General features: G+C 52.6%; 1 protein-coding gene across 3 annotated transcripts in view; it reads left to right on the top strand.

Annotated features, from left to right (window-relative positions):
• Window positions 1-27,894, top strand: part of SIRT6 (sirtuin 6) — a 32,454-nt gene continuing 4,560 nt past the window's right edge. The window contains exons 1-8 of one of the 3 annotated variants that reach the window (XR_012896711.1): window positions 1-160; window positions 1,629-1,756; window positions 10,262-10,444; window positions 19,488-19,547; window positions 20,492-20,587; window positions 21,175-21,255; window positions 22,004-22,595; window positions 24,187-26,136. Coding sequence is in view for 2 of the 3 variants with exons in the window: in XM_075903016.1 (XP_075759131.1) it covers window positions 95-160; window positions 1,629-1,756; window positions 10,262-10,444; window positions 19,488-19,547; window positions 20,492-20,587; window positions 21,175-21,255; window positions 22,004-22,412 (1,023 nt within the window). In the remaining variant the exon portion in view is untranslated. Of the gene's footprint in view, window positions 161-1,628; window positions 1,757-10,261; window positions 10,445-19,487; window positions 19,548-20,491; window positions 20,588-21,174; window positions 21,256-22,003; window positions 26,137-27,894 lie in introns of those variants that run through there. The other 2 variants (XM_075903016.1, XM_075903015.1) reach the window with 2 other exon arrangements.

Below are 27,894 nucleotides of genomic sequence, written 5' to 3'. Positions count from 1 at the left end.
GGCTTCAGTCGGCCCTGCCCGGCCGTTTCCGCCCTTCGCTGGAGGAATTGACAACAAGGGAAACTTTATTGGTAGCGGCGGGGCCGGCGGGAGGATGTCGGTGAACTACGCGGCCGGGCTCTCCCCCTACTCGGACAAGGGCAAGTGCGGCCTCCCCGAGGTGAGCGCGAAGGAGCAGCCCCCCCCGCCCAGCATCGGGGCCTCCCCCCGGGGCCCTGCGGCCCCCCCCAGCGACACGTCTCCCCCCCCTGGGGTCCTGCGCTCCCCCCCCCAGCGACACGTCTCCCCCCCCTGGGGTCCTGCGCTCCCCCCCCCAGCGACACGTCTCCCCCCCCTGGGGTCCTGCGCTCCCCCCCCAGCGACACGTCTCCCCCCCCTGGGGTCCTGCGCTCCCCCCCCAGCGACACGTCTCCCCCCCCGGGGTCCTGCGCTCCCCCCCCCAGCGACACGTCTCCCCCCCGGGGTCCTGCGCTCCCCCCCCCCCCAGCGACACGTCTCCCCCCCGGGGTCCTGCGCTCCCCCCCCCCCCAGCGACACATCTCCCCCCCGGGGTCCTGCGCTCCCCCCCCCCCAGCGACACGTCTCCCCCCCGGGGTCCTGCGCTCCCCCCCCCCCAGCGACACGTCTCCCCCCCGGGGTCCTGCGCTCTCCCCCAGTGACACGTCTCCCCCCCCTGGCGGGACCTGCGCGCCCCTCCCCCCACCCAGCGCCACGCGCTTCCCCCTCCGCGGGCACCGTGCGTGCCCCTCCCCCCTCGGCCCCTGACAGGGACTCCGCGCCCTCCCCTGGGGGTGTTCCCCTCCCCTCGGGGGCCCGGGGCACCCCTCACATTCCTGGGGCGCTTCCCCCTCCCCTCCACGGGCATCGTGTATGTCCCTCCCCCCGGGGCGCTCCCCTCTCAGCCCCCGACAGGGACCCTGCATGCCCTCCCCTGGGGGTGTTTCCTCTCCCCCCTGGGGCGCTCCCCTCGCCCCCTCCCGACAGGGACCCTGCATGCCCTCCCCTGGGGTGTTTCTCCTTCCTCCCGACGGACCCTGCACCCCCCTCACATTCCTGGGGCGCCTTCCTCTCAACCCCCCAAGAGGGGCCCTGTACGTCCGTCCCTTGGGGTGTTTCCCCTCCTTCCCTTTCAAGGGGGACCCTGCGCTCCTTTCACACACCTCTGGGTGCTTCCCCCTTGTCCTCACCCTCCCAGCTGGAGCCCTGCCTTCCCCTCTCTCCGCCCAGGGTGCTTCCCTTCCCCTGGGGACGGTTCCTCTTCCCTCTCCCCCCACCAACGGGGTCCTATGCACCCCTGCAAGGGAGTTTCCCTTTCCCCTCAAATCCCCCCCCCCCTTTGCCTCTAAGGGACGCTGACTCCTCACCTCCCTGAAGCAGATGTGAGGTTTAAATTGGAACATCCTGAGGCCACTGAGCGGCCAGTGGCAGGCCATGAGTTCTGGCCGCCAGCGCTGCATCTGTGCGACCCAGTTGCTAATGTGCTTTTTTTCTGTGTCAACTTCTAGCCTGTTTTTTGGTGTGCCAGGTAGCTTTGTGGCTTCGGTGAAACTGCTTATCCACCATTCCGCGTGCTGGGCTGGCGGGACGCTTATCCCTGCTTCTCCATTTCAATTTTTCCTTCCCCTCAGATTTTTGACCCGCCAGAGGAGCTGGAGAGGAAAGTGTGTGCCTTAGCAGACTTGATCAGGGGCTCTTCCAATGTAGTATTTCACACAGGAGCCGGGATCAGCACAGCCTCAGGAATCCCTGATTTCAGGTAAGGGCACCGAATGAAGAAATATCCTTAGTCACTGAAGCAGTGTAGTCTAGCAACCAGAGCAAAGACCTGAGTTAAAGCTTGTGGGCTCAGTTCCTGGCTCTGACATTGACTCACGGCAGTCCAGTCACTTTGCCTTTCAGTGCCTCAGTTTCCCCACCCGTAAAAATATGTCTGGTTCCCGGGAGTTTGGCAAAAGCTTAATGTTTATGAAAACACGATGAGAAGTTCTGTGGCACCTTTAAGACTAACAGATTTATTTGGGCATAAACTTTTGTAGGTCAAAACTACTTCGCCAGAAGCATGGATTTATGCCCAAATAAATCTGTTAGTCTTCAAGGTGCCGCAGGACTCCTTGTTGTCCTTACAGATACAGGCTAACATAGCTACTCCTCTGAGACTTGTCACAATGTTTATGAAGTGCTTGGAGATCTGTAGGAGCGCATGTGTTATTTTGCTGGGTTAGTGATGGAATTGGTGGTGAAAATATTTCATTAATGAGCAACAAATAGTTTTCTTATGGTTCCATCCCTGATACTTAGCCAGTTAGCTTACATGTTAAGTGCTGTAAGGAAAATAGTTCATTTATTCAGTGCCATTACTTCTGGAAAACACCTTCTTTTCTAGCCCTCTGGTAAATGGAGGGTAGAGGTTTCCTCTCCTTTCTGATTATAGTCTGCTCTGATTTTTGTCCCAAAGTCAAGAGCTTGCTATTTATTGGCCAAAGTGGGATTTGCTGAGACACTGAACTCGGTGAGATTATTCTCTGGGGCTAGCACCCATGCTTACTTCCAGCAAGCCAAACAATGACAGTCCTTGGTCTCTAGTGTCCTCTTTTTATAGCCTATTTGTCCGTGCTCGTTAATAGTGTAACCACAACTTCAGTAATAATTTCAAAAAGGGGGAAAAAAATGAGGAAGCTAATTGAATGGAAATTAAAAGGTAAAATGCCTTCAAATTGTATGGAGACTATTTAAAACACCATACTAGAGACTCAAACTAAATATATAACCCAAATGAACACAAAACAGTAAGAGGAGTAAAAAAATGACACCTTCCTAAGCAGCAGAGTAAAAGCAGCAGGATGCTAAAAGGCATCCTTTCAAAATTGGAAGTAAAATCCTACTGAGAAACTGAAAGGAGCATAAATTCTGGCAAATCAAGTGTAAACATATAATTAGGCAAACCAAGAAAGAATGTAAAGAGCAATTAGCAAAAGACTCAAAAATTAATTTTTTTAAATACATCAGAAGCAGGAAGACTACCAAATAATCAATAGGCCACTGGGCGATAGAGGTGCTAACGGAGCATTTAAGGAAGACGGAGAAGCTAAATGATTTCACTGCCGTGGAGGAGATCCCCACACCTGAAATACTATTTTTTTGGCAACAAATCTGAGGAAGTGTCCCAGATTGAGGTGTCACTAGAGAGACAAATTGATACATTCAACAATAAGAAGTCACCAGGACCAGATGGGATTCAACTAAGAGTTCTGAAGTAACCTGTATGTGAAATTGCAGAACTCTTAATTGTGGAATGTAACGTATTGCTTACCTCTGTGTGAGATGACTGCTGGGTGATTAGTTTAATGCCAGTTTTTAAAAGTAGTTCCAGGGGTGATCTTGGCAATTGCAGGCCAGTAAGCCTCAATTCAGTACCAGCTAAATTGGCTGTAACTACAGGCAGTCCCCGACTTACGCGGATCCGACTTACGTCGGATCCGCACTTACGAACGAGGCTTTCTCGCCCCGGAGGTCGAGGTGGCGGATTGCTACCTGCGAGCTCCAGGGCGAGAAAGCCCCGTTCGTAAGCTGCTCCGGTGCCCCTGGTCTGCTGGAGACCGTCTCCAGCAGACCAGGGGCACCGGGCGGGTTCCCGCGCTTCTGAGGCTTTGCCAGAGCAAAGCCTCAGAAGCACGGGGAACCGCCGCTGCTGCCGCTTCAGTCCCGGTGCCTGTGGTCTGCTGGGGACCGTCCCCAGCAGACCACAGGCACCGGGACTGAAGCTGCAGCCACGGCGGGGTCCCGCGCCTCTGAGACTTTGCCAGAGCAAAGCCTCAGAGGCGCGGCACCCCGCTGCCGCTGCGGCTCTGCTCCCCGTGTCCCTGGTCTGCTGGGGGGGGGCGCAGCTAGTGTGCCCCCCCCCCAGCAGACCAGGCTTTTGTTTTGGACCCTGGGGCAGAGCAGCTGGGGCGCTGCCGATTGGTCCTGCAGCGCCGCTCTGGGCACTACTGGACCAACCCGGCAGCACCCCAGTTGCTCTGCCCCAGGTCCTGATTCAGCCGCTGCTGGACAGTTTCAGCAGCGGCTGAATCAGGACGCCTGGGGCAGAGCAGATGGGGTGCTGCTGGGTTGGTCCAGTAGCACCGAGGAGCGGCGCTACTGGAGCAACCCAGCTGCTCTGCCCCAGGCGTCCCCAAGTCAGCTTCTGTTGAAACTGACCAGCGCTGACTACAGGAAGCCCGAGGCAGAGTTGCTCTGCCCCGGGCTTCCTGGAATCAGCTGCTGATCAGTTTCAGCAGCAGCTGACTTGGGGACGCCTGGGGTTCTTAAGTTGATTCTGTATGTAAATCAGAACTGGCGGTCAGTTTCAGCAGTGTCTGAATCTGGACGCCAGTTCCGACTTACATACAGATTCAACTTAAGAACAAACCTACAGTCCCTATCTTGTACGTAACCCGGGGACTGCCTGTATAAAAAAAGAGCAGAATTATCAGGCACATAGATGAAAATGATATGTTGTGGAAAAGTCAACATTGCTTTTGGAAAGGGCAATCGTACCTCGCTGGTCTTTTAGAATGTCAAATGTGGACAAGAGCGATCCAGCCAATATAGTGTCCTGGGACTTTCAGAAAATCGGTGATACAGTCCCTCATCAAAGGCTCTTAAGCAAAATAGGCAGTTATGTGATTAAAAGGGAATGTTCTTTCTTAGGTCAGTAACTCTTTAAAAAATAGGATATAGGATATAAAAGGTCTGTTTTCAGATTGGAGAGCGGTAAATAGCAGTGCCCTCCCTCCCCCATGGATCTATACTGGGAAACTGTTTCTGCCAATCAATCCATCTTTTTAAAGAGCTCTCCTAAATGGTAAGAGCTAGGACCACCAAATTAGATATGCAACTTCCTCTTATCCTAACTTAAAGCAAGATCAGGGTTTGGTTGTGCCAGGACAATGGGATGTGCCTGGAATCCGATTGTTTTCCGTAACATGGAAAAGGAGGGGTCAGATAGCAGGGACAGTTCTGTTCTGGGATGACCACAGGGGGCAGCGAACACTGCGCACAGGGATACTGCAGAGTGACCGCAGTGGGGTGGCTACATCTGGAAGAGAATGGCCAGCTCGGGAGGGGCTCTGCATGTTGTCAGCCATGGGTAAGTGGTTCCTCTGCCTAAAGCCAAAACCACTCCCTCCTCAGCCCCAGCACCAGACGCCAGGGAGGGATATCCTGCCACTGTGGCCTCCCAGACACTGGCTGGGCAGTGCAGCCCCCCGCTGCCACAGTCCCCTAGATAGCAGCCACCAGCTGGACAGCATAGCCCTGGGTGGCCTCAGGCCTGCCCTGGGGCACCCCCCTATGCCTCCCATTCCCCCTGCCCTGGGGCACCCCCCTATGCCTCCCATCCCCCTGCCCTGGGGCACCCCCCTATGCCTCCCATCCCCCCTGCCCTGGGGCACCCCCCTATGCCTCCCATTGCCCCTGCCCTGGGGCACCCCCCTATGCCTCCCATTGCCCCTGCCCTGGGGCACCCCCCTATGCCTCCCATTGCCCCTGCCCTGGGGCACCCCCCTATGCCTCCCATTGCCCCTGCCCTGGGGCACCCCCCTATGCCTCCCATTCCCCCTGCCCTGGGGCACCCCCTATGCCTCCCATTCCCCCTGCCCTGGGGCACTCCCCTATGCCTCCCATCCCCCTGCCCTGGGGCACCCCCTATGCCTCCCATTCCCCCTGCCCTGGGGCACCCCCCTATGCCTCCCATTCCCCCTACTCTGGGGCACCCCCCTATGCCTCCCATTCCCCCTGCCCTGGGGCACCCCCCTATGCCTCCCATCCCCCTGCCCTGGGGCACCCCCCTATGCCTCCCATCCCCCTGCCCTGGGGCACCCCCCTATGCCTCCCATCCCCCTGCCCTGGGGCACCCCTCTATGCCTCCCATTCCCCCTGCCCTGGGGCACCCCCCTATGCCTCCCATCCCCCTGCCCTGGCTCCTGCACTCTCCACACCCTACTCTGATTCCAGCATGCCCACACCCTGCCCTCAGCCCCCACATACCTTCCAAACCCCTGCCTAGACTCCTTCACTCCCCCACTCCCTGCCCTAAGGCCCCTCCCTCCACATTTCCCAACCTTCTGCCCTGAGCCCACACAAGGATCCGAGAAGTCTTGGGTAAATGATCTAGAAAAAAGGGTAAACAATGAGGTGGCAAAATTTGCAGTTGATACAAATTTTCTCGAGATAGTTAACTCCAAAGCTGACTGCAAAGCGTTAAGAAAGGGATCTCACACAACTGGATGTCTGGGTGACAAAATGGCCAATGAAATTTGCTGTGGATCAATTCCAAGTAGTGCACATTGGAACACATAACCCCAACTATACAGATGCAACGATGGAGTCTAAATTAGCTGTTACCACTCAAAAAAGATCTTCATGTCATCATGGATAAATCCCTCAAAACATCCACTGGGTATGCAGCAGCAGTCAAAAAGGTGATCGAATGTTAGTAACCATTAGGAAAGGAATAGATAACAAAACTGAATAGATCATAATGCCACTCTATAACTGCATGTACACCTGCAGTACACTGGTACTGGTTCTGGTCACCCCATCTCTAAATAAAAATACTGGAACTGGGAAAGGGACAGAGAAGGGCAACGAAAGATCGGGGTATGGAACAGCTTCCGTATGAGAAGAGATTAAGAAGAGAGGGACTGCTTAGCTTAGAAAAGAGGCGACTTGGAGCAGATATGATAGAGGTCTATAAAATCGTCACTGCTGTGGAGAAAGTAAATAGGAAAATGTTAGTTACTCCTCCACAAAACACAAGAGTCAGGAGCTCCCCAAAGAAATGCCTAGACACCAGGTTTAAACCAAACAGAAGGAAGTACTTCTTCACACAGTCATCCCGTGGAACTTGTTGCCAGGGGATGTTGCAAAGGCCAAAAGCATAACTGGGTTCAAAAAATAATTGGATAAGTTCAAAGAGGAGAGGTCAGTAAATGACTAGTAGCCAAAGAGACGTAACCCTGTGCTCCAGGCTTCCCTAAACTCCAACTGCCAGGAGCTGGGAGTGAGCGACAGGGGATGGATCACTCAAAATAGGTCAGTTGCATATGTTCCCTCTGACATACGTGGTCCATGTTGTACTCCGTGCACTGGGGCAGAAAGACCATCGATAGAGCCAGGAACTCTTGCTTCCGTTTGCCAGGCCCATCGGTTCCTCGTAAGCAGCAGGTGGCGCTGTTTCTCTGCACACCTGGCTGAGGTGCAGGGTACGCACATGGGCGCTCTGGGACCCAGCAGCGCAATTCCTGTTGCAAACTTTGGGGGGTTTTTTTTGACACAGTAAAACGTCCCATTGTGCTTGTCCACAGCTGGTTACTTTCATTTCCAGTCATTGTGGCTGTTGTCGGCCTGTCTTGCTAGTGAGGGGATTCTGATTCTAAACTGAAGAGGGTTCCTCTGGAACTTGCTACTAGCTAGTAATATAAAGGTGCCCTGACTCTCCTTGGCAGCTCCTCTGGACTGCAGGCTTGAGCTCTTACTAGGAGATAGGAGAGTATGACTGTCCATGTTCGCATATGGGGAAACTGAGGCACCAAAGTGACCTGATCTGCCTACGGTCACATGGTGGGTAACACAGTCTAGAATAATGATGGGCAACCTGCAGCTTGAGGGCCACATGTGGCCTATCAGGTTCCGTATGTGACCCACAAGGCATTTTGTTTACCACTGCCCATGTGTAAGGTTGCCAGATTCCATTGGCTTCCAGCCGTGTCATTTTTGTGTGTACCGGTATGACTAAAGAGACATGCATGTAACGCAAAGGCACATCAAATGAGATGCGTGCTGATTGTGAGAGCCGTGCGCTCCCTCTGCATCCAATCAAAGCGCTGCTACCGGTTCAATTGGTACCCCCTGCAAATTCTGGGTACACCAGTGCAACTGCATTTGCATACCTAGAATTTGCAGGGCGTATCGATTGAACCGGTAGCAAAACTGCCCTTTCCCGGGAGATGGTCTTGGTTACGACAGTCGTGCGGCCCATTGAGATGAAGGAGGGCCGGCATGCACTCCACTCACTAGCCTGGGATGCCCATCGCTGGTCTGGTACACACATTGGCCAGCATCCTGTTTGAAGGGTGTAACGGTTGAAGGAGGGCGGAGAGTGTTTTAAGGGAGGTGTTGTCAGGAGTGATGGGATACAAGTAGGCATGGGGTGCACAAGGGGCGCATGCACCCCCAAAGCGGGAGGGGCCAGTCAGCAGTCAACAGGGGGACTGGCAGCAAGACTCCTCCCTCCTCCCATGGACCCTGTGCACTCACCGCCAGTGGGGAGTGGGGGAAGTGCAGCAAAATGGCCCCAGCTCATGCTGCTCTCCAGCTGTGCCGCACCGCTTCTGAGGGGTGCTGGGGTGATCCTGTCCCCTCCCCCGATCGCCTTGCTGAGCTTTTCCTGCCACTGGTGGTGAGTGCGGGAAAGGGGTGTGGACCCCTGAGGGGCTGGCCAGCAGGGGGATTAGCGAGGCTGGAAGGTGGCACTGGCAGTGGGGGGTCCACGCAGCCCCCCCTGCAGTCACCGACAGTGGCAGAGAAAGCTCAGCAAGATGGTCCCAGCTGTGCTGCTCTCCAGCTGTGCTGCTGCGGAGGAGGCGGCGCGATCGTCCCAGTGCTCCCCAGAAGCAGCGCACTGAGGCGGAGAGAATAGCACGAACTGGGGCTGCTTTGCTGTGCTCCCCCCCCCCCCCCCCCTGCTGCCAATGGGTGCATGGGGTGGGGAGGTGCAGCGCTGTCCCACCAGCCTCACTAATCCCCCAGGCCGCCTCAGCTGGGGGAAGAGACAGGGTCGCGCAGGGAGAGGTGGGGCTTGCGGCAGAGCAGGGATGTTCCGACCCTTTCCCGGGCTGGGAGGGCACACGGACGGTGCCCCCTCTGGGCCCCCCTCACCAGTCGCTTCTGCCAGTGGGCTCAGCATTAGGAAAGCATTTGATAGTGGAGGCTGTGGACCGTGGTCTCGGGAGTAATGAAAGTGACTTTGCTCAATTCATTTGAGATCGGGCAAAGCACTGGAGAATATTCCCTACGGCATGATCCTGCCCCACAGCTGACCTAATAAGTCTCTTCAGTCTCTTGATTTCCGATTGTGTCTAGCTAACCCCCCAGGGCTCCCAGTCTGCAACTCACGGGTTCCCCATCAGTGAATCTGAGATACTCTTGAGGTTGAATCTAGAGGGCGCTGAAAGGCCACATGTGTTACAAAGCAGTCAATGAAGGGCAATTTACCTGCTATAGGAAGTGTCCTAGCAGGAAAATAAGCTGGTGGAGGGAAGATCAAGTGCAGGGGATGGACTCCCCAGCTGACCCTGGGCTCCATGCTGTGCTGCTGCTTTGAAACGCTGCAGGGAGCACGGGGCCAGCGGGGGATTCAGGCCCCATGCTCCCTGCAGCGCTTTCGCCTTTGAAGTTTAGCAACAGCCCCGAGGCTGTTGCTACATTTAAAAAGTGGAGGTGCCCTTATCGACTAATCTAATAGTCGATGCAAATTTTATCAACTAATCTAATAGTCGATGCAAATTGCATCGACTATTTGATTAGCCAGTTAATCGAAATGTAATATCCCTACTGCTTACTGGGCTGCTGGAGGACGTTTAGGGGTAAATTAGAGCTAAGTAATATCACAGAACACTCAGAGCCAGGACTGCTGGATGTAAACACACGTTATGGGACTATAGGAAACTCGGCCAGATCCATGAAAAGTGGACACCCAGCTAACTATAATCATTGCAGACAATGGATGTTTCCGGACTAGAGAGTTCTGGACTAGAGAGGTCCAACCAGTATAATGCTCTTACTGATAGGTCTGGCAGTTATGCCTCATTAAGCCTCATGTCATCCCACTGCTATCGTTCCCTGTGACACACAGGCAGCTTTGAGTGCTCTACAGCAGGTATTAAGCCCACTGGATCTCAGTCCTCCATTAGATGCCCTCCTTCCAGCATTGCCTGCTCTTCATGCCTGTACTTTCAGTATCAGATTTGATTTGGGTCAGTGCAGGAATTCTCATTCTCATTTCTATCTTGCTCGTTACTGTTTAATATTAACATGTTGTCCCCAGGAGCATTGAATGAAGCAGCAAGGTTGCAGCTGTGGGGCCCAGAAATGCCATGGTAGCACCTCACCTTTGTTTAGCAACTCACTTTGCTCTTTCTCCCTTAAGTAGGATTGCTGACTGTGCTTAATCTCTGCTACCTCCAGTTATAACTTAACTTCTTTCCCTCCCCTCCAACAGGGGGCCCAATGGCGTATGGACTATGGAAGAGAGGGGATTGTCCCCCAAGTTTGACACTACCTTTGAGAATGCGAGGCCCACCAAGACACACATGGCGCTGCTGGAGCTGCAGAGAGTCGGCATCTTGAAGTTCCTGGTCAGCCAGAACGTGGATGGCCTGCATGTGCGTTCCGGATTCCCACGGTACTGCGCCTCCCTTATCCATCTCTGCCCAGCAGGGCCCAGAGGCCTGTAACAGGCACTAGAACCTGTTATCAAGTGCAGCTTTGCAGGACAATGTGTGTAGAAGCGGCACAAATCTCTGCTAATGCTTGTACAGGCTGTCTTCGCAATAAGGATACATCTAGACTACAAGCCTCTTTCGAAAGAGAGTGTCTAGACGACAGCCAGTACTTTCGAAAAAACAAGCTGCTTTTTCAAAAGAGAACACCCAGGCAGTCTGGATGCTCTCTTTCACAAAAGCACAGTTTGCATTACATAGCGCCTTTTTTCGAAAGAGCACTTTTTACAAGGCATTATTCCTTGTAAAATGAGGTTTTCCACGGTTGAAAAAACTGCTGTGTTTTTTTGATTTCCTTTTGAAAGAAGGCAGCAGCAGTCTAGATGCAGGGGACGTTTTTTCGAAAAAAGGCCACTTTTTTCCAAAAAAGACCTGTCGTCTAGACACACCCTAAGTCCAAGATACGCTAAAAAAAACTTGGACTTACAGCGAAACAACTTAAAGCGGGGAATTTTTTCCCCCACGGCTGACTTCCATTTGTGCAAAAAAACGACTTAAGAGCAGGGAACGGAAGGACCTATAAAGAATCAGTTCTTACAAGCATCAACGACTTTAGTGTGGAATGGATGTATACCGGGGCGACTTATAGTGGGGCCGCCCTGTACCAAAACAGGTATTGCTCTCCTGAGATGAAAGCAAACCCTGGAGCCCAAATCTCTTGAGCTTTAGAAGCAACACGGCTTCTCTAATCATGTTTGTACTAAAAGAGCTATTAGTCCCACTACTACAGTCTGGGTGTGGATGGGGAGTGGGGAGCTATGGGATGCATTTGGGGAAAATAAACTGAATGGGATCTAAAGAGAGGGAGGAGCTGTAAGGCTAGAATAGAGGCAGATGTAACAGCAGCAGCACCATCTACTATTGCTCTTGGTGTAGTACCCTGGAGCAAGCTAAACCCAGTGTTGCTTCCTCTGTTGCTGTTTCTAAAGGGGGCCTTATTTGTTGAAAGGCGATGACCCACATAGCTCTAGGAATACTTCCCCAAGCTCTGCTGGGACTCCATGCTGCTAGATTTGAACTAGCCGCCTCTTTCTGTATTAAAGGTCAGACATTGGTGTATGTAAAGCAGCTGGTATTGATGAGGGCAGGGGACTGGACTCGATGACCTCTTGAGGTCCCTTCCAGTTCTAGTGTTCTATGATTCTATGATCACCATTGGAAACATCATGATTCACCATCTGGAAGGACTGAATTCATAGACAGGTTATGTCAGGCCATTCTCCCATCGCCTTCCTCTGTGTTCTACTCTTTGTATGTTTGTGGGGATTCTGTCAAGTGAAAATGGGAAACTTTCCATTTGGTCCCAAGTAGATCTAAATTGTACTGATATTTACAAAGCACGATTAACATACAAGACGCTGTACAGCGAATGGGGAGGCTACCGTATGTCTGCAGGGAGGTGTAGAGAGGGAATCAAGGTGTGCTCCGGTGACAGTTGCACAGCCTGCTTTGCAAGAGCTTTGGTAGCTACCTGAGTTTAACCCCTTAGGTGCTGGTCAGTACTCCTCCTGTCCATTACAGACCCTTTGAAGAAGGGGGAATTTGGTCTCTGTAACCTACTAAGGTTGTGGCTTCTTCATGAAAACTGCCAGCAAGGGTGTCATTTGTGGCCCATTTAGAGGACACCTGTCCTCTGGAACTGGACTGAGAAATCAAACTCATTTCCCAAAGGCTAACTTGGCTGTCTGAACCCTTGCACTTCTTTGTGCAAGTGTCTCATTTGATTCACCTCCAAGTATCGGCTTTTACAGGAATTTTTGTTTTAGGTAAACTGGGATTCATCAGGTAAGGTTCCCGAACACCCATCCTGCCCCATCTCTTCTGTGAGAAAACCTGTACTGCTGCCTGACGGACTCTGCAGTGCCTTTCAATTATGCTTTGCCACATACACCTGCAATCTGTTAGAAAGGGCACAAGGAGGAGAGTCTTGAGTTTCAGGTTAATAATCCTCTTATGCGAGCTGTGGTTTCCTTGATTTGTTTGTTTCTCTTCCTGCATCCTCATTATAACAGTGTCCAAAACAGCCCGGTGCTGTGCCCCGTAATGTGTTATGCACTTGATTGGCGTGTGGATACAGACTCTCCAATCCCCACGTGAATGACAGTAAAGATTGAACTGCACTTAGGTAAAGACAACTTCAAGGATGTCCTCAAAGGAACCTGCCTTTCCATTAGCTCAGGCTGGAAAAGGCAACTTCTGCCTTCAGGAGAAACTTTAATCTACAATGAAAATACCCCAGACAGCACATTTCAAGCACTTCAAACAAATGGGTTATTTGCCTGGTGTGCTTGAGTGCTTGGATCAGGTGGGTAGATGAGAATGCAATTTTAATTCAAGAAAGAAAGTATAAGGGAAGAGGAACTGGGAAGCGGGTGTGAATGGAAATTACCTCCTTAGAGAAGGTGCATCTTACAAAGACCATGACATGGTGTTAACTAACGAGCCAATCTAGTAGCTGTCTGGCTTGAGGAGATATTTGCTTGTGTTCTCATCCCGTGAGGCAGCTCAGAGCTGATTTCTTTTTCTTAGCAAGACAAATGGCCCTTTGACAAAGTCAGACCTGAGTGATTGGGAAAAGCGCGGTTCTCTACACATCAGAGTCGTTTTCTTTGGAGTGAGGGGGAGCCAACTTCACACTTCAAGAACGTTCTAGTGCGAGCTATGACTCAGGGTTGGTCTCTCTTCTTTTTTTAAATTCTGCGGCCTGGTGTGGATACACATGTGCAGGCATTACATTGAAGGTGTGAGCATAGGTGCCTGCTTCCCCTCTAGCCAGGAAATACTCCACCCCCCACTCTTCCCCAGGCTCTGCCCCTAGTCTACCTCTTTCCCCAAGCCCCTGCCTCTTCCCATCCCTGCCTCACCCGCTCCCTATCCCCAGCCACCTCCTCCCCAGAGCAAAGCCTGTGTCCATTCCTCCCCCTTCCTCCTGGAGCTTCCCGAATGCTGGGAAACAGCTGTTTGCAATGTTCCAGAAGTGCTGGGAGGGCAGGGGAGGACTGGAGTTGGTCAGTGAGGTCACCAGCAAGTCAGAGGGGTGTGTGGGAGGGAGTTGAGTTGTCAGTGAATGCTCAGCACCCACTAATTTTTCCCTGTGGGTGCTCCAGCCCTGGAGCACCCACAGAGTCGGCACCTGTGGGTGTGAAGGTTGTTTTTTAACTGGCTTAGTTTAACTGATGCAGTTTCTGTGCATGGGCAAAGCATGAGAGTCACACTCAAATACTGCTATGAACGTTACAGGTTTGAAAGGAGCTTTTTATAGGAGAAACACTAGACTCTGATTTCAACCGGCAAATGAAAATTATAACAATTCTAAGATGGTAAGAAGGAAGTGATTGAGCTTCTTATGCCTACAAAGACGCAAGAGGAAAGCAACCAAACTGCCGAAAAAAACCCAGCACGGAAGGGGAATATATTAAACCACTGGTTATTGAGGGTTGTGTGGCTAGTGGGTGGCATTAAGTGCCTTTGGATGTTAGGGCAGTGTGTGATCCTGTGATCTGCTAAGGCTTGACTTGCTAGACTCTAGATGGCACGGTCAGGATAACTGATGCTATGGTCCTGAATGAAGCTGGCCAGCTCAATTTGTTTTTAGGCTTGAGTATCGAATGGGGGAGGCGGCACTTTCTCATCCTAGCTAAAGAAAATGTAAAAGCTACTGATCAATATGGCAAGTGCTCACTAATTGCCAAGTATCAGTGTGAGAATTCCTGACTAAAACTGGACAGATTGAAGGAAGTGGTGGAAAACAAGTGTTGGCGTAGTGAAGAGACAATTGTGTTGCACTGACAGTGTTTACATGCCTAGAGTTGATCAGGAGAAAGCATCCATGCTCATCTTGCGGTGCAGAAAATCTGTTTTTTCTTCAAGATCAAATGTTATTGAATGAAATTTTCCTCATCATTGATATAGTCTGTGAGTCTGTAACGCTGAAATGCTGGCTGTTCCCTCTGGGCGGTGCTGTTGCCTGAAATGCTGGCTGTTCCCTCTGGGCAGCCCGTGCTGCATGGGGAGTGTGGGGGCCCAAACGGCCGCTTGCTCCCTCGCGGCGGCCCAGCTGAGCGGCGCAGAAGTCAGCCGAGAGCCACTGTGGGAAGAGAAGGGGGGGGGGGGGCAGTGTCGTAACATGCCCAGGGGGTGGGGCCTGGCCATGTACGTCACTGCCCCGCCCTCCTTCGCTGACTTCTGTGCTGCTCAGCCAGGCCGCCACGGGGAAGCACAAACAGCCGCTTGCTCCCCCGCGGCGGCCCGGCTGAGCAGCGCAGAAGTCAGCTGAGCACCACGGTGGGAGGTGAAGGGGGGCGGAGCGGTGATGTGCAGTGTGACAGCGGCTCCAGGCCCCGCCCCCAGCCGTGTATGTCACCACCCCGCCCCCTTTCACCTCCCGCCGTGGCGCTCAGCTGACTTCTGCACTGCTCAGCCAGGCCGCCACGTGGGAGCAAGTGGAGCAAGCGACTGTTTGGACTCCGCGCTCCCCATGCAGCACGGGCGCAGTTTGGGCTCCGCAGTCCCCCGAGTGAGAGGCAGGAGGGGGAAGAGAAGAGAAAGAGAGAGACCGAGAGAGAGGCAGAAGGCGGAGGAAAGCTTAGAGAGAGAGAGAGAGAGAGGAGGTGGCAGCGGCAGGAGGAGAGAGAGACCGGAGGCTCAGGAGAGAAGACAGACGTGGAGGAGAGACCTGAAAATCCCATCTTATGACGGGCTAATTGGCTAGTTGAAACAGAAGAGCTGAATATTGAGTTTGAGCCTGCATGTGAGATGCTTTTCTTGTCCCAGTGCTGGGCTTTCCAGCCGTTCAACATCAATTCATTTAGGAGCAATCTCTGCTCATCAACACCCAACAGTGGCAAAAACCAAACAGTGACACTGCCAGGGGAAGAACTGAAAAGCAAAGACGTGACAAGAGTTGCAACCTTCTCATTCTCATTTCACCATGTAGCAAAAACCGAGCCATTTGAACAAGGGATTGAAGCAGTTTGCCCTGGTTGTTCTTTTCCAGACAGACTTAAATGCCCAGGTCTACGCCATCAATTGTAAATGAAGACAGGGAGAACTAAAGAATGAACATTGCCATTAATGCAAGAGGGTTGGTTTCACATGAGATGTGACCAGATCACAGCTAGATACATCCATATGTTCTACTTAATGGAACCACCTTTCCTATGAGAACCACTCCTCCTTCCTAAAAGAATATGGTTTCCAAGTTGTGGAAGACACTATCCAAAAATACAGAGAAAAGTATGACAGGCTTTTGCATTTGTCCAGGCCATCGGTTCCCAACTGCCAGTCCGGTGCCAGTCCATGAACCACTGACTGCCAGGCCACGGGGGCTCTAGGGGCCGGAGCTGGAGAACATCACCCGGCCAGTGTTCCCTCTGAGACCCACCCACCACCTCAACCCACCAGTGACTGCTCAGCTGCTCCAGGGCAGGGCCACGGGGCGGTCAGCTGCCCTGCCCCAGGAGCAGCAGGGTAGCCACCACGTGGCCCTGGTCCTAGCTTCAGCCTTTCCCCTGTGACATGGCCCTTTATGGCAGTGGGGCTCTGGAAGCAGGAGGCTGGCACTGGGAGGTCTGGTGGCGGGGGCTGGCAAAGCTGAAGCTGGCTGTTCACAGCGGCTGGGGTGGGGGAGGGTGGTGCTTTTGGCAGACTGGTAACATTTTATTTGCATATTCATTATTTCATAACAAATATGCAAATAAAATGTTGCTGGTCTGCCAGAAGTTTGTGAATGGGTTTGCTGGTCCGTGCCACAAAAAAGGTTGGGAACCATTGATCCAGACAATGTTGTTTGAAAAAGTGAGATCTCTAGCGCAGTCATCCTGAACAACTGCTGGATGGGGGTAGAGCATTGGAACAGGTTGACTGTACCCCCTTGGGATAGTAGAGACTAGGAGTCAGTCAACACCCATTTTCTGGGACTTCTGGGGTCTGTCTAGACTACAGGGTTTTGTCGACAAAAGTGGACTTTTGTTGACAAAACTATATCTGCGTCCACACTGCCTTTCAGTTATGTCGATATAATGTCGACAAAACTCAGCAGTTTTGTTGACGTATGTAAACCTCATTCTACGAGGAATAACGCCTTTATCAACAGAGTTCTGTCGATAGAAGGCATTATTGCATCTACACTGTCCTTTGCGTCCACGCTGTTATGTCGACAAAGCGGCTTGCTTTGTCGACAGAACTGGATGTAGTCTAGACGCTCTTTGTCAACAGAAGCTTTGTCGACAGTATCTGTTGACAAAACTTCTGTCGACAAAACCCTGTAGTCTAGACATACCCCTAGAGTGCAAGAGTAACAGACCCCTAAAGAAACAGGAGCTTGGGACCATCCTCCTCTCTCCCATCTGCTGCTGCCTCTGCACTTTGGCTGCTCTAAAAATCCCAGAAGCCTTAAAGAGATACATCACCAAATGAAGTTAATGGGTAGCAGGTTTAAAACTAATAAAAGAAAGTTCTTCACACAGCGTGTAGTCAACCTGTGGAACCCCTTGCCAGAGGAGGCTGTGAAGGCTAGGACTATAACAGAGTTTAAAGAGAAGCTAGATAATTTTGTGGAGGGTTGGTCCATAAAAGGCTATTAGCCAGGGGATAGAAATGGTGTCCCTGGCCTCTGTTTGTCAGAGGCTGGAGAAGGAGGCAGGAGACAAATCGCTTGATCATTGTCTTCGGTCCACCCTCTCTGGGGCACCTGGTGCTGGCCACTGTTGGCAGACAGGATACTGGGCTAGATGGACCTTTGGTCTCACCCAGTACGGCCGTTCTTATGTTCTAAATTAACTATTTCGAAATAAGATCTTTTGAAATAACACTGTAGTGTAGACATACCCTACCTGAGGACCTGTCCCATCATAGGTCCCTTATGTTGGGCATGTATCCTGGAAAATCATGTCATGGACCTGCCCACTGACACCTCTGCATGACCTAGGACAGAGATATTCTGTGATGTTTGGATGCGGGGGAGGAGGGAGAACTTGCTGGCTTCATTGGGTAGGAGCTGACGATGTTTAGAATGTAGAATGGGCGCTGGGAAGAGAAATCACCAAAAAGCGATTGACTAATCCCCTTGTCCCTGCAATACTTAAGGGAGGAGTCCCCCTGTTTCAAGTTAATGTAATGCAGAACTCAGAGAGACTGTCTCTTTACATCTGCACCTGGCGAATGTCACTAACGTTGAAAGTTGCACTGAGCACAAGGGGAACTTGGATTAAAACAAATCACGCGCTTTCCACAACAAAGGAACTTACAAAGAGGCACTGATCTTACAGAAGCAACTGCAGGTGGTTTCCGAGGTACCCAATGAATCAGGCTGACAGTACTGTTGCAGTCTGCGGTAATTAACTCTTGAGGTAATTAACAGCAAAGAACTAGAATCATGCCAGGACCAAATAATAAAAAACATCAAAGAAGTGATGGACCTATGTCATTACTGATCTCAGATAAAAATCATAGATCAGGCCCACAACAGGGGGAAGAAATCAGAAACGTACTTGTGTTTGCAATCTGAGACGCCTCTTTCCTTCTGTAGCATTTCACACCGGAAATTGTACCTTTGTTGTGGGGTGATTTGATGTGTCACACGTTGTTACATCTACATGGTGGCAGTAAAACTATGGGAAACCAGTACAGTTCAGTCCCTAAAGTTGTCTCTCTTTCAAAGGCCTGCTTTTAGCATTAGTCAAGCGTGTCTGTTGCCTTGGGTGAAACTTCCTTATCAGCAAGGTGCAGAAAAAGCATGAAGGTTGGGAAATGTGTATCCTCTATATCTAAGGCTGTATGGTAGGCCGGAAACCAGGATAATGTTACACTGCTAGTTACCTACTGTGACCTACTGTGACCATTCTTGGTCTGTTTCCCCCACTCATCCTTTGTCTTGTCTGTTTGGCTATGTCTAGACTGCAGGCTTCTTTCGAAAGAGGCTCTTTCAAAAGATCGCGTCTAGACTGCAGGCAGATCTTTCGAAAGAGAAATCCGCTTTTTCGAAAGAGAGCACCCAGCGAGACTGGATGCTCTCTTTCGAAGACGGCCTCTTTACATTGAAGAACGCCTTCTTTCGAAAGAGGAACTTTCGAAAGAAGGCGTTCTTCCTCGTGAAACGAGGTTTACCGCCATCGAAAGAAAAGCCGCGTTCTTTCGAAATAATTTCGAAAGAACGCGGCTTGAGTCTGGACGCAGGGGAAGTTTTTTCGGGAAAAGGCTACTTTTCCCGAAAAAACCCCTGAGTCTGGACACGGCCTTTGGGTGGTAAATGTTTGGGGCACAACCACTCTCACTGCATGCATGCACAGAGCACCCTGGCTTTGGTTGGGGCTGCTATTAGTTGTATTACGGTAGCGGCTAGAGTGCGAACTCTGTGGTGGTGGTTTTCATTTGCTGAAGGGCTGGCTTTCCATTTGAACCTACTAAGATTGTGTGCTCCTTCAGGCAAGAGCATCCCTGTGTGCTGTTTGTGTAGCACCTGCCACAGTGGGGGCCTGACCTAGGAACAGGGCACCAACGCGCTACCACAATACACCTACCTAGAAAGACACTTTGTTCTTTATTCCGAGTAAATTCCCTAAATCCAATCAGTTGCATCGGGGTAGGCTCTTGTGGGTTAACTGGGTGTTGGGGAACGGTGGGAAACTGATAACAAAGCTGAGGGTGCCACTAGCAGAGGGCTCGTATGAAAATAATCTGGCTCATTTTTAGGGTGATTCACCCTATGGCATCATCACAGAAACCTTTGGGCCACATGGCTCGGTTGCTGCCGGCCCAGCCCAGGAATGTGTCATCCGGAACAGTACGTCTGTGAGAGCTAGACATTGTCAAAAGCTTAACTGGAGGCTGTTTGGGCCTGCTGCATCCACACCGGCTGTGAATAGGAATCTGTCGAGCTGGCTGATGCATCAGCCAGGGGCCGCGTGGCCACCGGGTTTCTGTTCATCTTCGCTGTTTCTTCCGCAGGGACAAGCTGGCCGAGCTGCACGGGAACATGTTTGTGGAGGAATGTGTGAAATGCGGCAAGTACGTCATCCCTCCTGCTCGAGACACGTGTGTGAGTCTCTCCACTGCCGACAGGCATTGCGAACCTGTGGTGTGTGTCCGGGGCACACGTGGCTGCTGCAGTTTTGGATTCTGTTCTATACCTGGTCTAGCGTGAGTCGAGTTTGATCTCCCCCAGGGCTTTTCTGACAGATAAGCCCATGATGCAGAGAGCCCAGGGCATGTGATATGAGCAGATCCTGGATAAATACTTAAATCTTGCCCCTCAGTGGGAGATCATTATCTCGTGTCCCTAGAAGATGCTCACAGCTCCTGTCATCAGCTCATCACGTTATATTGGTCATGCCCAGGGTTAAATATCAGTGGTCTCTCCATGTAGTTGAAGCAAAATGCAGGACAATGTAGCACTTTAAAGACTAACAAGATGGTTTATTAGATGATGAGCTTTCGTGGGCCAGACCCACTTCCTCAGATCAAAAAACAAACAAACAAAAAAAAACCCACCTTTTTTTGATCTGAGGAAGTGGGTGTGGCCCACGAAAGCTCATCATCTAATAAACCATCTTGTTAGTCTTTAAAGTGCTACATTGTCCTGCATTTTATTTGGGCATAAGCTGTCGTGGGCTGCAGCTCCCTTCCGCGGAGAGATGAAGTGGATGCTTCAATACGGCCGAGCTTTATACATACAAAGCTTATGCCCCAATAAATGTGTTAGTCTTTAAGGTGCCACAGGGCTCCTCATTGTGTTTGCTGAAACAGACCAGCACAGCTACCTCTCTGAAAAATGATCCTCCGTATTTCTCTGCCTTTCCATCTTCCCTCCCATTACTCAATCCCACGACCTGGAATCTGGCTGGTGCTTTCTAGCATCTGTCTTATCGACGCACTTGCAGGCAAATTGCTGTGAACAGATTTTGTTTTTTGTCTCGTGCCCCAAATTGCATCCTTTCTTCTTGTATCCACAGGCAATATGTGCGGGACACCATTGTGGGCAGCATGGGCCTCAAGCCAACGGGCAGGCTGTGTGATGTCTCCAAAGCCAGAGGGCTTCGTGCCTGCCGGTATGTATCACGTAAGGACGGCCTCGGGGGAAGGGACCCTGCAGAAACTTACCATTTATGACACTCCCGGACTCCAGCATTTCCTGCTTCTGTGTCTTTGGTTTGTGCCACATGGCACCGTCCCAGCATACCCGGTAGGGCTCCTCTAGGTACTCAATGAAGGGCCCACGGCTCTCATTTGTGTCTGTCTTAGGAGTGGTGAGTCTGTGCTCACACCCAGCTGGGTTAGCTTAAGTCTGTGAAACGCTGTCTGATGAAAAGCAGAGTCTGTGCAGGAGAAGATATAAATGGGAGCTTGGCACCCAGTTCACATCGTGTCTCAGTAGGAGTTGGGTTCCTAGGTGTCCTTTGCATCTCGGAAAATCTACCCCCCCCCCTCCCGTTGCTCCCTGAATACTGGTTACCCAGAGCCCTGGCTGGGTGGATTTAGTTGGGATTGGTCTTTCCTAGGGCAGGGGGCTAGACTTGACGACCTCCTGAGGTCTCTTCGAGCTCTATTATTCTATGATACAGCGAGTCTCTGTGTCTGATTATTCCTTGTCTAAGAGCAAAGCCAACCCTGTTTCCTGTTGGGTTTTTTTTTCCAGAGGAAAGTTAATCGACACTATTTTGGACTGGGAAGATTCCCTGCCTGATCGGGACCTCAGCTTGGCAGATGAAGCCTGCAGGTATTGCTTTCCACAGCACTGGGGTTTGGCTCCTGTTTGTTTAAAACCTGGTACTTCAATAAAACCTCCCTACGATAAATCATCCAACATGAAAATTCTTGCTCTCCTCTCCAAGCATCTTGCCTTCTGCTGGGCTGGATTAGGCTGTTCAGATACTTGGAATCTGACTTGCCATTCCTCCTTCACTGACCTTTTGCTCCAAGATTTTAATCCTGTCTAACCCTTAAGAATGACTGTAGCTGGTGTGGCAGGGTGAGGCCAGAGGACTCCTGCAGACTGGGGGAAAGGCAGCCCAAAAATGGGGAGAGACCTGCTAAATAGAAGCAGAGGGCAGCAGGGCGATTAGAAGTAGCTGGGAGGGAGCTGGCACAGGCAGATTGGGGCCAGCTGACTCCACTGCTGGCTTGCTGAAGGCCTTTAAAAGCCTCCCCCGTTGGAAGGTGGAAGGGAGAGTGAGAGGACGGGAGGGGAGGTATAGGGGAGACAGAGCAGGAGAGCAAAAGTTTGAGAGTGAGTCATAGCGGCTTCAGCGCAGAAAGAGCAGGGGAGGGAGTCCCAGGAGGAGTGGCTGGGCTCCCTATCACGGAGCCCTGCTGCAAGCCCCAACCCCTGGGGAGAAGGGCAAGAGACTGGCCCAAGCAGTGGCCTGGGTAAGAGGGGGCCCTTGCCACACGTGGTGTCAGGAGTGGGATGCTGCTGTGAGGCCTCACAGCGACCCTAAAACAGGTTAACTTGACCCCTCTTAAAGGAGAAGTACATATGGAGGCACTGGTGCAGGCCACCGCGGCCCAGCAAGAAGCTACCTGGGTGCAGATGGCTGCCCAGCAAGAATCGGTGCAGCTCCAGCAGGAAACAAACCAGCTCCCGATGAGCCAGGCTGCTCAGGACTGAGCCACCCTGCAGGAGGGGGCAAATCTGCCTCTGGGCAGCCAGGACCTTCAGCTGAGTCAAGACAGGACGTGGCCATTACGCGCCAGTTGTTCCTTACAGAAGATGACGGGACAATGATGTGGGGGCCTCTCTTTTGGCCTTTGAAAGGACAGCCTTGCGGGAGGCCCGGCCCCAAGCTGAGCATTTTAGCCCCTTTCCTGAGTGGGGAAGCCCCGAGGCGCATTTTGACGTGGCTGAGGAAGCAGCTTCCAATTACTCCCAGGTGAAGGCTGAGATTCTGGCGTGGGCAGGGGTCAGGGCAGCTGTGAGAGCCCAAAGATTCCACGAATGGAAATATCGGGAAGAGAGAACCCCCCGAACCCAATTATTTGTCGTGGTCCATCTGGCCCGGAAATGGTTACAGCCCGAAATCCACAGCCCAGAGAAGATCGCATCGTCGTCCTTGACAGGTATACAAGGGGGTTACCACCGGACCTGTGGGAGTGGGCTGGGCAGAATGACCCATCTACGGTCGATGATTTAGTAGCCCTCGTGGAGAGGCGGTTGACTGCCAAGGAGCTTTTCTCGACTCCCTGGGGAGGCGGTGCGTCGGAACACGGGGCCCTCGCTCCAAGGGTCCATGCTCCCGAAGCCCCAGACCGAGCACGGACAAAGAGAAAGGAGGCAGAGGAACGACTAGAGGTTACAAAGGGATTTGGAGGCTGGGGTAGAGAGTGCCAGGGGGCAAGGCCCAACAGCCCAAAGAAAAGGGGGGATATAGGTATTACGCCTGCAGGGAAATGGGGCATATAGCAGCGCAGTGCCCTAATATAGAAAAGCCTGTGCAATGTGACCTAGGAAACCTGCGAGGCCCCTATGCCCTGATCAGCCTTGTAGGCATTGCAGTAGCCCCCCATCAGTACACCCGGCCAGTGAAAATGAATGGGGTAGAAATCACCATGTTAGTGGACTCGGGGAGCGCGGTTACGTTGGTCTCGGGGAAGCTAGTGGGGCAGGACCAGCTGACCCGAGCCAAGTGCACTGGGATTTCGGGTGTGCGTGGGGATGTTAATTATTACCCCACCATCCCTGGGAAGAGAGAAGTTCAAGGAAGTCTCTCAAGTGTGACAGTGTGAAGGCTTCTCTATCCAGTGGTCATAGGACGAGACTTCCCCAGGTTTAACGACCTGCTACCGCAGGACTGAGCAGAAAAAGGTAACTCTCTCCCGATCTTCCATGAATTTTCCCAGGACCTGTTCCCTGTGCTAGGGCGCCCCCAGAAGATGAGGCGGGAAGGAAGGGCCGCTAAGAGGTTGGGGACAAGAATCTTGGCTCAAAATCTGAAGCAGGAGCTTGCGGGGGGTGGGAGCCCATCAGACTACTCGGAGGGAAACCCTGGAAGTAGATGAGCCAGAAGCAGGAGCCAGCTCATCACGGGAGGGAACAGAGAGGCCCCCTTGAGCTTAGACATGTTAGACCCTCATGGGAAGCTTTTGGACAGGATCAAGCCAACGACCCAGTCTATCAAAATGTCCATAAGAAGGTGGTCAAGGTTAATGGGGTCCCCATGGAGGGAAGGAGCAAGGGTACTGGGCCTTATTATATAATTAAGGGGGATCTGCTATATAGAGTAGCTCGTATAGAGGACCAAGAGGTGAAACAAGTCTTGGTATCTCAAAGGCACCGGAGGGTGGTACTGGAGGAAACACACAGTCATTTGTTTGGGGGGCATGTGAGGGTAGGCAAGACCCTGGACTACAGTCTATGGAGGTTCTTTTGGCCAGGGATCTACATGGAAGTCTGGAGATATTGTGCTGCCTGTCCTAAATGCCAGTTACACGGGCCCCGACCGCACCTGAGGGCCCCGTTGGTACCCTACCAATCATTGAAGTCCCCTTCGAGAGGATTGTTGTGGACATAATTGGGCCGCTAGAGAAGTCTGTGTGAGGCCATCAGAACATACTAGATGTTTTGGACTATGGCACCCGGTACCCAGAGGCAGCGCACCTACGCAATACCCTGTCCAAAACACTAGAGAGAGCTAATCCAAATTTTCTCTAGGGTTGGGATACCCAAAGAAATCCTAACGGATCAAGGGCCCCCCTTTGTGTCCAAGCTCGTGAAGGACTTGCGTACCCTGCTCCACATTCAGGCCCTGAGGACGTCTGTCTGTCATCCCCAAACTGATGGCCTCATCGAGTGGTTTAACAGGACTCTGAAAAATATGCTCCAGGAAGTGGTAAGCCTGGACAGCAAAGACTGGGATACTCTGCTGCCATTTCTCAGGTTTGCCGTAAGGGAAGTCCCTCAAGCGTCTACTGGATTCTTTCTGGTGGAGCTTTTGTATGGGAGTAACCCACAGGGTATTCTGGACCTCGCCGAAGAGGTGTGGGAGGAGCAGCCCAACCCAAGGAAGAGCATCATTGATCATGTGCTCCAGAGGAGGGACAGGACAGCCAGAGTCACCCCCGTAGTGCGAGAACATTTAGAGAAGGCGCAGGAGGTCCAACAGGCCTATTACAACTGTCAAGCGACTCCCCGAAAGTTCCAAGTGGGAGACTGGGTGACGGTGTTGGTGCCAACGGCCGAGAGTAAACTCCTAGCCAGGTGGCAGGGGCCATATGAAGTGATACAAGCCGCTGGCAAGGTGGATGACAAGGTTCGCCAGCCTGACAAGCGGAAGCCGGAGCAAATATGTCATCTCAATTTGTTGAAACCCTGGCAAGACAGAGAAGTGCAATTGGTTGCTCTGGGAGCACCACCCCAAGAGGAGAACTCACAAAGGCAGCTGGGGATTTCCCCTGAATTGACCCTGGACCAACGGGCAGAAGTAACTGATATGATTGAGAGAAATCATGATGTGTGTTCTGCAGAGCCTGGGAAAACAACTGAGACATCGTCACCAATCCAGGAGTGAAGGTGAACAGTAAGCCCTACCGAATACCCGAGGCAAAGCGAGGGGAGCTCCAAGTTGAGGTTAAGAAAATGCTGGAACTCAGAGCCACTGAGGAGTCATGTAGCCAGTGGTCCAGTCCTATTGCTTTGGTGCCCAAGCCCGATGGAAGCCTACAGTTTTGCAGTGACTTCCGAAAGTTGACCGAGGTGTCCAGATGTGATGCCTACCCTATGCCATGGGTAGATGAGCTAATCAACTAACTGGGGAAGGCCCCATCTCTGTCCACCCTTGACTTGACCAAGGGCTACTGGCAGATCCCTTTGGCCCCAGAAGCCAAAGGAAAGACGGCCTTTTCAACTCCAGAGGGCCTCTTCCTGTATACGGTCTTCCCCTTTGACCTGCATGGGGCCCCCGCAACACTCCAAAGGCTTACGGACAAGCTATTACGCCCGCATGCCAAGTATGCGGCCACCTATTTAGATGATGTTGTTGTCCACAGCCCAGATCGGGATACACACCTGGAGAAGGTGGAGGCTGTGTTGGAGACCCTGAGGAGAGCCGGCCTTACGGCAGATCCCACTAAGCATGCGATTGAGCTAGCCGAAGCTAAATACCATGAATATATTGTAGGAAGGGGCATAGTGAGGCTCCAACTCAACAAAGTGGAAGCAATGCGAATTGGCTGCAACCAACCAGGAAGAAGCAGGTCAGGGCATTTCTAGGACTGGTTGGATATTTCTGCGGGTTCATTCGCCACTTCGCTTCCAGGGCATACCCCTTCGCTGACCTGACCAGAGTCTGCGGCCCCGACAGCGTAAAATGGACCACTGCAGCGGAAGAAGCTTTTACGGATCTGCAGTGACCCAGTCCTCCGAGCCCCTGCTTTTAAAAAGGCGTTTATCCTGCAGCCTGATGCCTCGGAAGTGGGGTTAGGAGCAGTGTTGTTACAAATGGTTGGGGAGGAAGAACGTCCGGTCTTATACCTCAACAGCCAGCTCCTGCTGAGGGAAGAAGAGTGTGTCGTAGCAGAGAGGGAATGCCTTGCAGTAGCATGGGCCGTGGAAAGCCTACGCTACCACCTGCTCCGGCGAAGGTTTACCCTGGTCACCGATCATGCACCCCTGCGATGGATGCACCGGAACAAGGACAGGAACGCGAGGGTAAGCAGGTGGTTCCTGTCCCTGCAGCCCTCCTACTTCTGGGTGCAACATAGATGGGGAGCCCAGCATGGAAACGCAGACAACTTGTCAAGGGTGCACTGTTTCCCGATGCAAGTAGCCCAACCCCGTGGTGTTGAGCAGGGGCAGGGGAGGTGTGGCAGGGTCAGGCCAGAGGGCTCCTGTAGAGCAGGGGAAGGGCAGCCCCAAAAGGGGGAAAGACCTGTGAAATAGGAGCAGAGGCCAGCAGGGCGATTAGAAGCAGCAGGGAGGGAGCTGGCGCAGGCAGATTGGGGCCAGCTGACTCCACCGCCGGCTTGCTGAAGGCCTTTAAAAGCCTCTCCCGTTGGAAGGTGGAGGGGAGAGTGAGAGGACGGGAGGGGAGGTATGGGGGAGACTGAGAGCAGGAGAGCAAACGTTTGCGAGTGAGTCCTCGCAAAGAGCAGGGAAGGGAGTCCCAGGAGGAATGGCTGGGCTCCCTACCACAGAGCCCTGCTGCAAGCCCCAGCCCGCGGGGAAAGGGGGAGAGACTGGCCCAAGCAGTGGCCTGGGTAAGAGGGGCCCTTGCCACACTGGCCAGAATTATAAATTGTAGCGGACGCTTGTGAGTATTAGACTCCAGGGGTGAAAGGAGAGTAAAGTGCATCCCAAAGCCAGGGATGGGGAGCCTACAGCCGGCAGACTGGATCCAGGCTCAGGCTTGCCTGGATCTGGCCCGCATGAGGCTTGGGGCTTTCCCCCGTAGCGGGGCGAACCAGCACTGGCCCTCCAGCCCTGTAGCGAGGCCTAAGCCTCAGAGATCGTGCTGACTCCCTGCCGCAGATGGAAGCAGCGGGGAGCTGGCGTTAAAGCCCCTATGGGGATGCTCTGTCCCTGCGCTCGCCTGCAGGCTCCACCCCCGCCGCCGAGAATCGTGGCCAATGGGAGCAACAGGCGGCAGTGCCTGCAAGCGCAGGGAGGTGAGGAGCCATCTGTACCCCCCCCAAATGGTAGCAGCTCCCAATCCCCTGCTCCCTCCCGCACCCCCAGCCCAATCCTACACCCTACCTTCCTCCTACCCCCTGAGCCCAGGTGCTTGTGGTATTGCTCAGGAGCAGGGTCGGGGAAAAACGTGGCCTGCAGGCCGGATCCAGCCCACCACGCCACTGGATCTGGCCCACGGGTGCAGGAGGAGGCTTTCTGCCTGCCCCACCCCTACATGCTGCTCAGAAAAGCCTGCTACAGGGCTCTGTTTTGTCTGTGGACAGCTGGGAGCCCAGGGGAGGGAGGACAGGCCCTGTCCATGGCGGGCACCCTGCAGGAGGGGAGCTGATTCTATTTGCAGGCACACCGTTTGGGGCGATGCTCACCTAGTAACGGTTCACATCCCTAGCAGTCATCAGTGGCACATGAATACGTGGCTGCCTCGCTGGTGTCCCAGTGTAAAGGGACAGAGCGTGGAAGGAAATGAAAGGACGTTTACTTGGCGTTGCTGGGGGGTGGATGGATATTTACTAGACTTTCCAAGGCCTGGTTTGTTGTTGGTTTTTTACCGGGGCAGTGACCAGGGCCCCGTTGCGCTAGGTGCGGTACAAACACAAAACGCAGAGGCTCCTCGCCCCCAAGAGCTGCCAGTCATAAATCAAGTCTGCTGAGCATCACTCTGAACGGGGTTTTATTCGCTGATTTTACTAGGGATGTTGAAATGAGGTTAATTGACTAGTCCTTAGGCACTTC

The sequence above is a fragment of the Pelodiscus sinensis genome, chromosome 19, assembly GCF_049634645.1.
Source record: "Pelodiscus sinensis isolate JC-2024 chromosome 19, ASM4963464v1, whole genome shotgun sequence".
NCBI classification, from domain to species: Eukaryota; Metazoa; Chordata; order Testudines; family Trionychidae; genus Pelodiscus; species Pelodiscus sinensis.
The sequence above is the reverse complement of the archived record's forward strand: the minus strand, read 5'-3'. Positions and strand labels throughout refer to the sequence as shown.